Here is a 16,696-nt window from a genome sequence, read left to right on the forward strand (position 1 = left end):
GTTTTGTTAAACTGGTTGAATCTAGCCATATGCATTTCAGGTTCGACATTGCACTTTGTAAATGAAACTTTTCAAATTCACGCGTGCGTTACATCAAAATAACGATTATCCTTACTAATATACCCCTAAATATTTTAGTCCTTGAATTTATCATTTTTTGTAAAAGTCACCCCAAGGTGAAACAGATCATAAAAAATGACTTTTTTTTTTTTTTTTTTTTTTGGCTATATTCCTTGAACTTCACTTGAATCTCACTTTTGCTACTTGAAACTCAAGTTGAGTTGAGTGAGGGTTGTTAATCGTTGGGAGGGAGGGTTTGAATAAAAAAGGATTGATGGAAGCATTATTAACACCTAATTTGTTTGTTTCTTCTGCTGTTTTCTTCAGTTTGAGTAAGTAGACTGTAGGCCTGTTGATCTAGAAGAGGAGAGACAAGTATGCGTGCGTGTGTTTTGTTGACTGAGCAAAACAGGCGGTAAATGCCGTCTGTATTATGTTAATCATTTTGTATTAAATATTTAATCTTTTGAATGCGCGTTGAACAATCAACCCAACAAGACATCCACAAACCAACCACAACCCACAAACAAGCCTGCTGCTTCTGCTTCTGCACTTTCTTGGTAATTTAACACTCTTTCTTTCTCAATCGATTTCTCAATCGTTTTTTCATCTTTCTTTTTCCAAAATTTCCGTACTTCAATACAGTCCTAGTCTAATCGGTATCCATAGCACTGAGCCCAAAGCCTTAGCCTTTCTGGGTTTTTCTCACTTTTTCATCTTTCATCAAAGAATTGGAGATTCTTCTGCAAATTCGAAATTTTGGATTCAATTTGGGGATATGGGTAAATTTGAATTTGTCAAAAAATAGCATTTTTGGGGGTTTTTCCCAAGTGTTGTATATAGGGTGAATATTGAGTGTTTGTGAGGTGAAGTGGGTATAGGGTGAAGTATGAGTTCTTTGGAAGGTGAATTATGGATAGTTGATTCTTTGGTTTAGATTCTTTGTGATGGAGTTGGGTAAAGAAGGAGGTTTTGTGAAGGTTTGGATTGGTTTTGGCCCTTTGGGGTGGTGAATTTTGCTTTTGGAGGAGGGTTTTGTGTTTTGTGGGTGGTAGTATATTTGTTTCTAGTTCAACATGGGTTTAATATGTACCAAGCCGTCGGCAGTCGAAGATAGCCGGGAAACCCCACCAAAAAGGACATCTTCGATTTCGAGCAGGCACCACTCCGAGCTTAAGGTTTCGCGGTTCGGTTCTTCGAAAAGAGAGGATCCAGTTTGGATTAAAGATAGATTGGGTGGTGGTAGGGATGTGAAAGTTATGTTGGTGGATAAGAAAGTCAATGGTTCAATGCGATCATATGATCAGACTAAGAGTAAGAAGATAGACAGGGCTGAGGCTACTTTTCTTGATCATCTGGGTTCGGGAAGAATTCCCAACGCTACGGTGGCCGAGCAAACAGCGGCAGGATGGCCAGGTTGGCTCGCTGCGGCAGCTCCTGAAGCTATCAATGGATGGATACCACGACGCGCTGACACGTTCGAGAAGTTAAATAAAGTATGTTCAAATCTTCACTTGATACGTACATCTCTTGTAGTATTGTATAACTAAGGCTATTGTCTAGGGAGTCAACTAACAATATTTCGAAAAAGAAAATTGGCGGTTTTCTAAATGCTGTGGCAATTCTTTCTCTAGCTACTATGATTGTGCGGTTAATTACTCTTGTTCATTTTAAAATTTATCAGTTCCTGATCTTTGTTCTTTTTGCATATTGTGGCATTTTCTTCTTTCAGATCGGCCAAGGAACTTATAGTAGTGTTTACAAGGCTCGCGATGTCACGAATGATAAATTTGTTGCTTTGAAAAAAGTCAGGTTTGATAATCTCGATTCTGAGAGTGTCAAGTTTATGGCAAGGGAGATCCTTTTCTTGCGCAGGCTTGATCATCCCAATATAATAAAGTTGCATGGATTGATCACAGCACGGTCATCTAGCAGCTTGTACCTTGTTTTTGAGTATATGGAACATGATCTTACAGGGCTTGTATCACGCCCAGGCACTAAGTTCTCCGAACCTCAGGTAGTCTATCACTTACGGTTCTCTTACGTTCTTATCCTTACGGTACTTTCCTCTAAAGGAGAAATGTTGGTAGATCTTTTTGATGGGCCTCTCTACCGCAGATTGATGCAAATAAAATAGCCCATTTACACAGAATGAAAACGAGGACCCTGTACGATACCTAATTTTAGTGTTGCTTTTATTTCATTTTAGGTGAAATGTTACATGCAGCAACTTTTAAGTGGTCTTAATCACTGTCATAGCCATGGTATTTTGCATCGTGACATAAAGGGGTCAAATCTTCTTCTTGACAACAATGGCATCTTGAAAATTGCCGACTTTGGCTTGGCAAGCAATTATGATCCTCGTCACAATGTTCCATTGACAAGCCGCGTTGTGACTCTTTGGTATCGGCCTCCAGAACTTTTACTTGGAGCCTCTAAGTATGGTGTTGCTGTGGATTTATGGAGCACTGGTTGCATACTAGGAGAATTGTATTCTGGAAAGCCTATCCTGCCAGGAAAAACAGAGGTAAGATATTGAGGAAATGTACCCTCTTAGAATCCATGCATTTTTATGTCCTTATGGTTTAGCTTGAATCATTATTGGACTTTTGACATGTCTTTGTGAAGTTATTACGGATTACATTGGGAATTGTTATTGGCACTCCAAAAATCTCATTTTGCACTCCTTACATGTGTATTTTTCTTTCTAAATATAGAAAGTTTGGAGTGCCAATAACAATTCCCATTACATTATACTAAAATTATAAAGAACTGATCTCTTAGCTCTTGATTTTTATTTTAAACTTGCAGATGATTTTGAGTATCTGACTAATCATGCCCAATTCTTTCATTGTAACAGTTTAATTTATGACGTAAATATGATTATCATCTTAGAATATTTGGAGTTTCTATATATTAAACACATCAGGTGAGAGAATAGCTAGAGTACAGCCTTGATGTATCTCGAGGGATTTATATGAACCATAGATTTGAGTTGCAATTTACGTCCTTGGCAAGTGTTTCACATATTCTGTGGACTTAGTGTGAGGCATTGGCAATGCTGCTTGTTCTTCACAGCTACATTTCCCCCACTGTTTGTTTGACTTTAAAGTGAATTTCTCTTCTTCCTCCCTCGTCTAACAGATAAACCATAAACACATATGTTGGAAAATATTTTGCTTAGCCTTTCCTTGAATGTGTCAGTAACTGTACATATTCAGATGGTGCCTATTAATTTATGTATATTTCCTTGTTAAAGGTTGAACAGTTGCATAAGATTTTCAAGCTCTGTGGTTCACCAGCTGAGGATTATTGGCGTAAATTGCACTTACGAAATTCAACAATGATCAAGCCTCCTCAACCTTATAGAAGATGCGTGGCAGAGACTTTTAAGGACCTTCCTGCTTCAGCTCTGCAGCTTATGGAAATTTTACTTTCTCTTGACCCTGCTGATCGAGGAACTGCTGCAATTGCTCTCAAGAATGAGGTGTGCACGCTTTATTTTCTGGAAAATGCAAAAAATAAATAAATAAATTGGTACCAACGCTGATATTTTAGTTATATAATATATATGTGTGTGGGTGTGTGTGTATGTGTGTGTATCCTATTTATTCCTAAAAGTTTGTGTACCTGATTTAGGCTGGGAGAAGGATGTGTGGAACAGAATTAAATTATCTTTCAGAAACTGTGCTTACGATTGTTCCTTTTCCTTTAGAACCTTGAAACTGTTTTGTTTAATCATCTAAGAGGCCTATCCTTTCTCTGTTGTAATTATGAATGTTCTTTCAACAGTTCTTCACCACAAAACCTTTTCCTTGTGATCCTTCAAGTTTGCCCAAGTACCCACCCAGCAAAGAGATTGATGCCAAATTGCGAGAAGAAGAAGCTAGAAGGTACGTCTTATTGGTAACACATTAATACTTTTTGACAAAGATGATACAAGGTTAATCTTTTTTGCACTTTTTTTAGGCAAGGAGCCAGTGGAGGAAGGGGTCAGAAGGTAGACCTGGGCAGGAGAGCACAACCTGTAGCAGTTACAGGAACAAATACTAACTCCGAGTCCATTGCGTCATTGCAGGTAATTAAAATTAAGTTTTATATCTTCGTGTTTAAGGTAGGATTTTGTTTGACATTGAAGTGAGCTGCTAAAGACCAAAGTCGCCTATAAGTCCTGGTGAAAATTGTAATTGTAGTTTTGTATACAAAAGGATATTTGAAAATGTCCACAATTTCAAAATTTACGGATTGTAGTTTTGACTATCTTTTAGTTCCCCCATGACTTGTAATTAGGGCCCATTTCATAATGTCTAGAAGTTTGGTTTATAGTTTTCCTTTCATGTAAGGGAAAATATACGGAAAGAGGAAGAGGGAGATGAAATTGGAGACATGTGACAAAGAAGTGAAGGAAAATCCATAAAACTAAAACCTAAAAAGAATTATTTAGGAATCGTTGTTGTTTTCATTTTATTTTACGTACATTACATTGGAGGGTAGCTGCCTGTTCTACCGGCACATAATGTATTAACTGTCTAGATTCACTTTTGAATCAAGTAGTTCATATCTGCTTGGCGGAGGAGGAATTTATGAACTGTGTTTCAACATTGTGTGTTTATATTAGGGGACGGTTCTAACAAAAATATTTTGGATGTACATTTTTGTCGAACTTGTGAAGATCTTTCTTTTGAAACTGAATTCTCTACTCTGTTCACAATCACATACACTGTCATTCTTATATAAATGCTTCTTCTGCCTCTGTTTATTTCTTTATGATGACATTTGCTCTCCAATTACAGAGAGGACAAGGCCATTCCAACCCAAAGATCCGAAGTGAAATATTCAACCCTCACAGGGGGGAAACCCTTTCTGGTTTTCTGGTTGATCCACCCAAACATTTGCGAAGCGATAAAGACGCTAGAAAAGATTTCGCAGAGCAGCATAATATGAGGGCTTCAGTTTCAGGACCACTAATCCATGAACCTGGACGGGCTAAGTCTGGAAGGAAACACAATGATTCTTTTTTGAGTTCAAATAGAACCCACTTGTCGAAATTATCTGGTTTAGTAATGGCTAGGACTGCGATGTCCGACAACCAACAAGAAGAACCTGGTCCCTCAGGACCAGAAACAATAAAGCCAGTAGGCAGATTTCCGGGGTCATTTGATCAGGAGGAATCCGCAAAAAAGCAGGAGTGGATGCAGTACACACAGAGAGTTACCAGTTCTCGTCAGATGGAAGATGAGATGGCCTCTATTAAGGAACCAAATATGGTTAGTTTTGTTTTTCTCAATAAAACTATCTAGTTTGTGTCACAAATGTTGCATACTCCAGATCCTGCCAGTGCTCTGATACTTATTCCAGTTAGCTGAACCTAAATTCTTCTTCAAAATTCTTTCTGCAGCATGGTCGTGGGCCCAAGGGAAACAAAATTTACATGTCTGGTCCATTATTTGCATCTTCAAACAATGTGGATCGGATGCTTAAAGAGCATGACCGCCAGATCCAAGAATATGCTCGGCGTGCTCGATTTGATAAGAGCAGACCTGGGACGCAATTGACAGAAAATCCAACCTTTTCTTCTAGACATCGAGCTGGATAAGCTATGAAATTACACATTTCTATTCATGGTCTTCTTGGAGCTGGATTCCTGGAACCCCATGACGTCGGCATACCACACATACACAACACAGAGAGAGACGCTCTTCCCTGTACAGTAAATACTTGCTTCAGTCCCATACTATTTTACTAGTTAGTAAAAGAAACATCAGATGGCCAATTTTGAAGTGGATTTTTCATTAGAACATACTCTATGTATACTTAACCAGTATTCAAGTCCGAGTCCCTCTCGAAGCCATGTTAGGATGAATCTATTGTTGTCTGCACCAAATTTATTCGTCGTACATACAGTTGAAAAGAAAATCTTGCTAATGTAAATTAATGTCTCGACTAGAATAGGGTGAACACTGGTCGAATGCTCGACTAGAACTTCTGAAGAATGATGTGCACTTTTGCTACTCGTATGAAAACATATATGAACGAAAGGTTTATAACATGTTTTAGAACAAGGAAATAAGAAATCTGAAGTGTTTTTGACAGTTTAGTGTGTTCAGCGACTATGAATACAGTAGACTGAGCACCGAAAAAGAGGGCATATTCATCGATCGAGCTTTGTACGTAAAAATTAGGCATATTTTTAGCGTTGTCGCATGTATTGTACACAAAATCTCATTTTATCCTCTACATTCTGTTTTGTTCGACTTTATCCACTGCTCATCCACCATGTCCAACTTTACCTCACCTCCATGTCGCACGTTATCCTCATTTTGTCAACTGAGTTGAAGGGAAGTGTAGTTTCGTTGACATGAATGTGAAAACGGGCAAAGAAACTAAAGAGCTTTCAACACGTCAACCAAACTAACACGTCATTTAACTCAATTGACGGAATGAAGTAAAGAGAGACACAAATAATGAGTGCATGGATTACATTGAGCAGAACAAAGTGTCGAAAATGAAGTTAGAGTTTACCTTTTTGAGCTACAAAATATAAGTGGTAAAATCTTCAAGCCCCGCCAGCCGCGTGCTGCTGGCACGAACAAGGAAAAAAAAATGTAATTTGAAACCAAATCCTTGGATCCAAACACGGTCTAAAAGTAAAAGCTAAATTAACTAATACAAAATGGACATTAAGCACACAACTTGGTTGGTTTTTCTTTGGGAGCCGTCAAATTAGGCATGAAAGTCAACAAGGTCACCTTCAAATATAATTTAACCAAAGTTGAAGGCGGCCGCTATCAACCACGACCACACCGTCCAATTATTTGACATCAAATTAAACACTTGCTCCGCCTTTTCTAGAAATCCGATTCTAATCCCATCCTATTTTGACTTCTTGTTAATTTAATTTTGTTTTAGTGTAATTTTTTCAATTGTGATTATAAATAAGTAGTTTAGTTATTAATATAGCCAATCAAACCAAAACAAGAATCGATTTTCAGGTTAACATCGTCAAAGAAAAGTTATGGACCCATATCTTTTGAGCAGTCCCTTTCTTCTAGATCTTAGAGCAAGTCCACCGGTGCTCAAAATGCCCAAACAATTAGGTTTAATTGCCCCTAATCCCACAAAAGTAGCTCCACCAACCCAAAATAAAAGAGGCAAGTAGTGGGCTCCGGCAACCCCGTCGGACTGCCCAACTAACAACTGCCAAGCCTTGGCTCGCTGGCAATGGCAACGTCAGTGCTGACGTCACCATGCAAACCAAGTGGGCCCCCCATGTGCGAACTATAGAGCCTAACGACTTCTTATTCCTTGTGCAACAATCGTTGGATTTCCAACGGTTCGTTGATCTGAATTATTAGATTTCTGAATGTAAAAAATTTAAAAATTCTACTATTGTGCTACATGGCACAATCTGGTGTATCTAATTGTAAAACAGTTTGAAAATCAACTATCAGGATTAATCCAACGGTAACAATATTCAACCATCTTTTTCATTTCCCCCTCACAACTCTATTCATTTTTACTACATCTTCTCTGTTTGTTTTCCACTTTCTAAATTCTTTTTTTTTTTTACCAAAAAAATGGGTGAGAAGGCAATTTGGTCGATTGCAGAAGACGTTGCTTTGCTTGAGGGCTGAGTGTGTGCTACTCATGACGTGAACACGGGAAATGAGATAAGGGTGCAACAAAATGTAATTAACAATTTAACATGTTATAATTAGTTTGACCTTTATTGGAATCAGACAAGCATTTTATTTTCAAGAGATTCTACTTATAAAGTTCACACTTCAACAAAACATAAAAAAATAAATTAGCATAAAAAATAAAAAAATATTTGTGAATAGTAATTGATGTTGTCATTGCCTTTTCTAAACGAGTGGAATTGTACAAAGGCAACTCCTATTTAGAATGAATAGTAAAGGCAACTTACATGTCATTGTCCTTGCCTGTTGCCCTTCTAAAATGAGTAGACTTGCTCTTAAAGTCTAAGAAAGTTATGGTTACTTATTATTCGATCTTAATCTAAAATGGTGGAGGAAAATAAATCTTCCTTTAATTGTATTTATTTTACTTTCTTCTGCATCGTTGAATTAATATCGTAGGATGGATTTGTACATATGATTAAAAAACTGGAAAAACTAATAAAAAGAACGTCAAATCTTTGCATTTTAATAAAAAATCACCTACTAACTTTATTTAATGATAAAGACAAAAGAATTAAAAAAGTACACAAAAAAGGGTTTAAGTATAATTACTGAGAACACAATCTTCTCAAGGTTTTTATCTAAACGATCACTTCTGGATTCATCGTTTTCAATGCAATGGTTGCTTTTATAGACCAAAAAGGGTTTAAGTTTCAAACCTTATGAAACTGAACAAAAAATTAGACACTATTTATAAACTTTGACCAATAAGTAGACACTATTTATGAAATTAGACCAATAAGTAAACATTATTCATGAAACTTGAGCAATAAGTAAACACTATTTATGAAACAAAACCAAGAATTAGGCACTAAAACTAAACCAATAGTGGAGACTATTTATGAAACTAGACTACACACTATTTATGAAACTGGACCAAGAACTAGACACTATTTATGAAATATGATCAAGAACTAGACACTATTTATGAAAGTGGACCGATAACAAGGCACTAATTATGAAACCGAACCAAGAAAGAGACACTATTTATGAAACTGTACCAATTACTATACACAATTTATGAAATTGGACCCAATAACTAGGCACTATTTATGAAACATAACCATGAACTAGACACTATTTATGAAAGTGGACCAAGAACTAGGCACTATTTATGAAACTGAACGAATAAATAGTGTAGTACCGTTCAGTTTTATAAATAGTGGTCAGTTTCATAAACAGTGTTTGTGATGGACGCACTTGTCCCCGTGTGTCATTTTTTTTTTATAATTTTTTTATATTAAAATTGTGTTATTTTCATTAAAGTTTAAGTTCTTTTGTCATTTTTATTAAAGTTTAAGGATTTTTCATTATTATTTAATTCTTATTTATTAAATAAAGTTATAGCATGATTTTTTTTATTAAAATAAACTTAACCTAAGTTCTTTTCGTGAAAGTTCCATTAATTATGAAGTCAAATATCCTACACAAGACTTAAAACCGCGACCATGACCACAACTTTCAAGTTCGCGGAGGCCTCTGATAAGTGAGGTGGTAGATCTTTCCGGGGTGCTTTTGGGTGAAATGTACTTGGGGTTTTGTGCGGCAACTGGAGCATTGGCTCAGAGCCATTGGATATTGGCTTGGAGTTTTAGCAATTCTAATTTTTCCATCACCAACGCTTTGGTGACTGAGAATTTGCCTTCCTTTGCGGTGTCGGAGAAAGGTTTATTTTCGGATCAAAAGGGTTTGTCATGGGGGTTAGTATTGCCGAGTTTTTGGTTGCTTGGTGTGAGAGGAAATGAGGAGGATGTAGAGAAAGTTGAAGATTGGGAATCAGAGTATTGGCCTCACCTGATCGATTACAAAGAGATACATGCCACAAAAAGAGGGATTTTCCGAGAAGAAAATGATCGGGAATGAATGACATGGGAAAATGTATAAGGGGTATTAGGAGGAGGAAAAGTAGCAGTTAAAAGAATCTCACATGAAAGTGAACATGGGTTGAAAGAGTTCGTGGCCGAGGTTTCAAGCTTGGGAAGATTGAAGCATAGGAATTTGGTAGGACTAAGAGGTTGGTGCAAGAAAGAGAAATGCAGTCTAATCTCGTTTTATGATTACATGGAAAATGGTAGCTTAGACAAGAGGATATTTGTGTGCAAATAGAGAAACTTGTTAAGTTGGGAAGAGAGAATTAAGATGTTGAATTGTATTTGCATGAGGGTTGGGAAGCTAAGGTTTTGCATAGAGATATCAAAGCAAGTAATGTGTTACTTGATAAGGATATAAATGCTAGGTCAGGGGATTTCAGATTGGTCTGAATGCACCAACATGGGGAAATGACTGGCACGACACAAGTGGTTGGGACGGTAGGGTACATGGCACCAGAAGTGGTTCAAATGAGAAGAGCCTCAGTTGAGATTGATATGTTTGGTTTTGGGATATTGGTACTAGAGTTGGTGTCTGGATGGTGACTAATGGAGAGGGGAAAATTGAACTTTGCGCTTGATGAACAACTTAAGGTGAAAGGCAGATATAGCATGAAGAAGTCGAGAAGTTGCTTCATTTGGGTTTGTTGTGAGCATATCCAGAAGCTAATGGAAGACCAACAATGAGGCAAGTTATGAAGGTGCTTTGAAGGAGCAAGCAACGATGATGGCATTGATGGTGATTAGTCTCAAGGGGAAGGAATGCATCTAAACTTGTTGCACAAAATTAGAACAACCCTAATCTGGTTGGGTTATCCATGGAACACCGAAGGGTAGGGACACCCTACTTTTGAAGACATGAAAAATGCTTTATCTTCTACATCATTTTCGTCTGGATCATATATCAATAGAGTTGGTAGATGATAAATTTAACTTCACTTTGATTTGTTCTTTTTTTCTTCTGCTTTTGTGTTCTCCAACACAGATTTAGTACTTGTTTGCATTCTTTCTTGTTAGTGTTTGATCAACTTTTACGCTAGATTTCTCTATGTATTTGCAATCAATTTAACCAGAAATTGAAATGAATTCAAAGCTTGAATATCAGAGATGAACTTTCGAGAAAAAGAGTACGTTGCTCCCTTCGAATACGTTGGATTCAATCCATGAAACTCGGCTATAAACCAGCTATATAGCTGTTGCTAATTCATCAAAGCATCGTGACTATGATCATGTGCAACACACATGATTTCAATTAAACATTTAACAAATTGCACATGTGTCAAGTTATACACCATTGAGATGATATAATCTTGACCGATATAAATATATAGGCTTAATCTAAGAACAACATTTAGACAATTTTTGAGCTTTACTTATTCTTCCTTTCTTCAGTTGCATTGCATCAATAATTCAGTTACCATGCTTATCCACCAACACTCCCTTTTAAGCTGGTAGCTGGTTTAACTCTAAGCCTCTCTCTGATTGTGCAGAATTAATCTTTGGGAAGTGCCTTGGTGAAAATATCAGCAAGTTGATATTCTGATTTGCAATAAATTAGCTTGATGATGTTTGATTGCAGTGATTCTTGAATGTAATGATATCTTCTTCCAATATGTTTTGTTCTTTGATGAAACACAAGATTTCTTGTCATAGCAATGGTAGATGTATTGTCACAGTATATAGGAGTAGCTTCACCTTGTTCTTCACCAAAATCTTGAAGCACAAACCTCAACTACACAGCTTGAGTGGTTGCTTCAGTTGTACTTATGTACTCAGCTTCAGCTGTTGATAAAGCTACACTATGTTGTTTAACTGAGGCCCTAGAGAAAACTCCACCTCCAAATGAGAAAGCATATCCAGATGTGCTTTTCATATCAGTTTCATCCTCACTCCAATCACTGTTATAATAGCCTATGAGAATTGATTTTTTGCCTTTCTCATACTCAATCCTATAGTCTAAAATGCCTTGTATATATTTGAGCACTCCCTTTGCTGCTCCCAAATGCTTCTTTGTTGGTCCATGCATGAATCTAGCAAGTAAGCTAACTGCAAACATGATATCTGGTCTGGTTGCAATCATATACAAAAGGCTTCCCACCAATTTCTTGTATACATTATCATCTGTTTTTTCACTCTCATCATCTTTCTTAAGTTTGTCACTCACCATCAATGAAGTACTAATAGGTTTACAGTTCTTCAACCCAAAGTTCTGCAGTAGGCTAACTGCATATTTCCTTTGGTTAATGAAAATTGCAGATTCATATTGCAGAATTCCCATTCTAAGGAAATGATATAGCAGTCCTAAGTTTGTCATTTCATATCTTCTCATCATGTCACACTTAAATTCTTCCAACAACTCAATGTTACTACCTGTGTAGATAATGTCATCTAAAAAAAAAAGAGACAATGATGCTTTCATTTTCTCCCTTTGACTTCATATACAGTGTTGCTTCACTTGGACTTTTGGTGAATATATAGTTGTGCAGGTGAGCACCAATTTCTTCATACCAAGCCCTTGGTGCTTACTTTAGTCCATACAAAGCTTTCTTAAGTTTGTAGACCTTGTCTTCTGCACCTTGCACAATATAACCCTCTAGCTGATCAATGAAGACTTCCTTTTGCAACACACCATTTAGAAAACCTAATTGCACATCTAGTTGCTACAACTTCCATTTTTTTGAGCTGCTAAGGCTATGAGTGTTCTGACAGTATCCTATCTTGCAACATGAGCAAAAGTTTCATTGAAATCAACCTCAGGCTTTTATGTATACCCTTTGGCAACCAGCCTTGTCTTGTGCTTTTGAATTATCCCATCCAAATTCAGTGTGGTCTTGTAAATCCATTTTAACCCAACAATGGGTTTGCCAGATGGTTTGTCAACCAATTCCCAGGTTTTTTTTTTTTTTTTTTCTCTATCATCTCAATTTCAGCATTCATTGCTTTCTTCCAAGCTATATTAGTGGCAGCATCAGTGAAATTCACTGGTTCAATCATGCTTACATTACATCTAGCATAGATTTCACTAAGTGATTTCTCTTTGACTGGTGTATCTTTAGCTGTGCTTGACTCACCACTCTCAGTTTAAGAGTCAATGAATTCATGTGTTACACACTTGATCCCTTCTAGCTAAATGCCATGATCAATCTCAGGTAGATTGAGATTAACAGGAAATGATAGCTTGTCAGAATTTTCTGCATTCCAATTCCAAATACCCTTCTCACTAAGTACAACACTCATTGATAGAAAGATATTCTTGGTACTCAAATTGTAAATCCTGTATCCTTTCTTTATCTTCCCATATCCAACAAATATACCTTTCATAGTGGATTCATTAAGCTTCTGTCTTAATTGTCCAGCTATGTGTCCATAACAGATACATCTAAACACCTTTAAATGTTGAATACTAGATTTTCTGCCACTGAAAGCTTCAAATGGAATTTTTTGCTCTACAACCTTCGTTGGACACCTATTAAGTAAGTACACAACCGTGTTTACAACTTCTCCCTATAATTCATAAGGCAAATGCTTGTCATGAATCATACTCTTAGCCATTTCCACAATGGTTCTATTTTTCCTCTCAGTAACACCATTTTGCTGATGGGAATAAGCCATTGTCAATTGTTTCTCAAGCCCTAAATCTTCACAAGACTGATTAAATTCATGAGAGTTATACTCTCCACCTCTGTCGCTTCTTAACTTTAGAATTTTGTAGCCACTTTGCAATTCAACCATGGCTTTGAATTTCTTAAACACTTTGAACACTTCTGATTTGTGATTCAGAAGATAAACCCAACGTATTTTGGTTGTATCATCAATGAAAGTTAAGAAGTATATGTTTCCTCCAAATGTTGTGACCTGCATTGGTCTACAAACATCTGAGTGGATTATTCCATAGGCTTGTTTGCTTTCCAAGTCAGCTTTTTACTGAAGGCATCTCTGTGCTGTTTTCCTGCAATGCACCCTTCACATACACCATATGACTTCTTGAGTTTTGGTAACCCTAACACTATTTCCTTATCTGATAACATCTGCAAGCTGTTAAAATTCAGATGTTCCAGTCTTTTGTGCCATTCCCAAGCATCACCCTCACAACTGGCTTTTAGTGTAGAACCATTCATATGCTCCATAAGTAATAGAAAACACATATTGCCAGTCATTTGTACTGTAACAACATGACTCACCAAACTTCTATCTTCAAAGATTGCAACCTGATCATCTCCAAATAATAGAATATAACCATGCTATATCATTTGCCTTACACTTAGGAGATTTTCATCTAGTCCTGGCACAAGCATTACTTCTTTAATGTGTCTGGTACCCTTTTTGGTTTCAATCACCAATGTTCATTTTCCACAAGCTTGAACAATATGTCCATTCCCCATTTTGATTCTTGTTGAGACACTTCTATCCAAATTAATCAACAAAGACTCATGTGAAGTCATGTGATTGCTACATCCACTGTCAATATACCAAACATGCTCACTTTTAACAATTGCAACATAATTATAAGCAAAGAACATTGAAGTTTCATTTTCCATTCTTTGTGCAACTTGAACTTGTTAAACTGATTTAATTCTGCAATCTCTGGCAAAATGATTGAATCTGCTACAATTGTGAAACTTAGGCTTCCCTTTAAATTTGCACCTTAGTGTATATTCCCACAGATTTTACATGCCTCTTTTGTGGTCTCCTTGTTAAAGCAGGGTTTGACAGCATTTTGAGACCTATCATTACCCTTAAAATCACCCTTCTTATCTCTAAACTTGAAAGGTTTCTTCCTTTTGTACCCAGTGGTCTGTGATCCATTTTTATTTTGGATACTAAGGCTGCTGAATGCCTTATCACTCATTTCTTCATCTTTTGTATGTCTTTTCAATCTCTGCCCAAATCCTTTCAGAGTTGCAACACCTCATTTGGATCAATCTCATCAATTTCTTAGTCTTCTCAATAATAGAAACACTATTACATATGTAGGAGTTAGACTAATTAGCATCACCCTTGAATTCTTGCTTAAGAACATCCCAAGCATTATTTGCAGTATATTGGTTTCAATTCTGGAAAAAATCTCATCATTCACAGCTTCTTGTATCAGTCCCAACGCCTTTGCATTTTTGGTGATGAGATCCTGATCAACAAGGATTTGCTTCTCATCTGTCTCATTCCCTTTCTTCGACAATGTGAAGCCATCTTCAACAAAGCTCCGCAGATTATAAGACTTGAAAATTGTTTTCATCCTGATACACCAGAATTCATAATTGACTCCAATGAACACTGATGCACGAAGATAAGTGCTAGATCCGGCCATTTTTAAGCTTTTGAGTTATTTGTTGAAAACCCAAATGAACACTCACAAATTCACAAATCTACTCCCAGATTCAAATCCAACCTGGCTCTGAGGACATGTTAGTGTTTGATCAAATTTTGCATTAGATTTCTTTATGTATTTGTAATCAATTCAACTAGAAATAGAAATGAATTCAAAGCTTGAATATCAGAGATGAACTTTCTAGAAGAGTAGTACATTGCTCCCTTCAAATCTACGTTGAATTCAATCCATGAAACTCAGCTACAAACCAGCTGTATAACCAGTGCCAATTCATCAAAGCATTGTGACTATGATCACATGCAACACACATACATATAATCTTGACCGTTTATACACTAAACACGTGTCAAGTTATACACCATTAAGATGATATAATCTTGACCGTTTATTACACATACATATATAGGCTTAATCTAAGAACAACACGTAGACAATTTTTGAGCTTCATTTCTTCTTCCTTTCTTCAGCTGCACTGCATCAATGATTTAGCTGCCATGCTTATCCACCAACATTTCTTTTATTAATGAAAAATTATTTATTCATTTTTTTCCTTAATTAAAAGCTACGTAGTATTAAGAATTTCTCGACAAATTTGAGTTCAATATCCGCTGCGACAAACAATCCTTTTAAATACATATAAGAGATCTCCATCACCAACACCATGCCATTTGAGGCTGCAATTGTCGTGCATGATCCTCTGCTTGTGTATAAACAAATAATCATCCGCTGGGAGAATTTTCCTGCTCAAAAGTAATTGCCTTAACTCATTAACCGTTCTTAAGTCCTTCACTTCTAATGGAATCGTTGACGAATTGAATAAACTCGACGCTGTTTGTACCACTACACTCAATGTTCTTGCTGCTGACTTATCTCTTAATCGACTCATAGTCTTGAGGAACACAACAATTTCTGAAAATGCATGTATCCCATACTCGCTTAAATTGCGAAAATCTTCGTTCAACTCGGTTCCACAAGAGGAAAGAGACATCCTCTTGATGGGGGTACCGTCCATGATATGTATTTTTTTCTTTAAGGTTACACACTGTTTCAGATGTGTCAACCTCCATGGGAAGCTGCCTTGCTGAAAACTTAATGGTAATCTGAATTTTACTACTAGCACGGTGTAAATTTAAAGGAGTTCTGAATCCCGTCCATTTGATGGTGAGGTCAATTGTAGTACCCTCAGTGATAATTGGGTAATCTTCCATGTCTAAACCATCTATTAACTCCCATCCACAAACCGCAAGGGTTTGGGAATCAACAGGGATACCCAACACTTGTTCTATCTTCCTTTTGATTTCAACAACTAGTTCCATGACATGCACTTCTATGCAAAATTTGTTTCCTAGTGAAGAAATAATTACTTTCATCCTGGCCCTTGTTTATATGATTAAGAACACTAAATAGTTTAGGGTTTAGGTTTCAGAAAACTCAAATCACAGTTCAACGGTTGGGAAATGAGCGGTTTTTATGTTTGGATATGAGGGAAAATAAAATTTTGGTGTCAGAGACATGTCAAAATAATGAGTTTTAATCTCATACTTTAATCACATATGCATGAATCCAAATTTGTGGATGCAAATTTCTTCCTCCTTGCTCTTGGACAAAGTTGCACCTACAAAATAAATAACACCTTAGGTCAAGGCCAAGAGCCTCACTCACCCATGATGAATTGGGGGGGGGGGGGGAGGGGGGACGGGGGGCTGGACTTTGGCAGAAGAACCTTTGATGACAAAGTTAGA

The 16,696-nt window shown here is 36.8% G+C and overlaps 2 protein-coding genes and 2 pseudogenes across 2 annotated transcripts; 2 read left to right on the plus strand and 2 right to left on the minus strand.

The window, feature by feature from the left end:
* Positions 1 to 561: 561 nt before the first annotated feature.
* Positions 562 to 6,006, plus strand: LOC137708207 (probable serine/threonine-protein kinase At1g54610). The gene is made up of 8 exons (XM_068447228.1): positions 562 to 1,556; positions 1,793 to 2,077; positions 2,270 to 2,587; positions 3,320 to 3,547; positions 3,853 to 3,953; positions 4,030 to 4,138; positions 4,854 to 5,327; positions 5,459 to 6,006. The coding sequence occupies exons 1-8, from the start codon at positions 1,137 to 1,139 to the stop codon at positions 5,654 to 5,656; spliced, it is 2,133 nt and encodes a 710-aa protein (XP_068303329.1). The 5' UTR covers positions 562 to 1,136; the 3' UTR covers positions 5,657 to 6,006.
* A 1,275-nt stretch (positions 6,007 to 7,281) lies between these two features.
* Positions 7,282 to 10,375, plus strand: LOC137707805 (probable L-type lectin-domain containing receptor kinase VII.2; annotated as a pseudogene).
* Positions 10,376 to 11,360: 985 nt separating this feature from the next.
* Positions 11,361 to 11,906, minus strand: LOC137707806 (secreted RxLR effector protein 161-like). The gene has a single exon (XM_068446722.1). It carries the CDS (start codon positions 11,904 to 11,906, stop codon positions 11,361 to 11,363), a length of 546 nt encoding a protein of 181 aa, XP_068302823.1.
* A 3,646-nt stretch (positions 11,907 to 15,552) lies between these two features.
* Positions 15,553 to 16,324, minus strand: LOC137707471 (ubiquitin-like domain-containing protein; annotated as a pseudogene).
* Between the last annotated feature and the right edge of the window lie 372 nt (positions 16,325 to 16,696).

This window comes from Pyrus communis, chromosome 11, assembly GCF_963583255.1.
Source record: "Pyrus communis chromosome 11, drPyrComm1.1, whole genome shotgun sequence".
Taxonomy (NCBI): Eukaryota; Viridiplantae; Streptophyta; class Magnoliopsida; order Rosales; family Rosaceae; genus Pyrus; species Pyrus communis.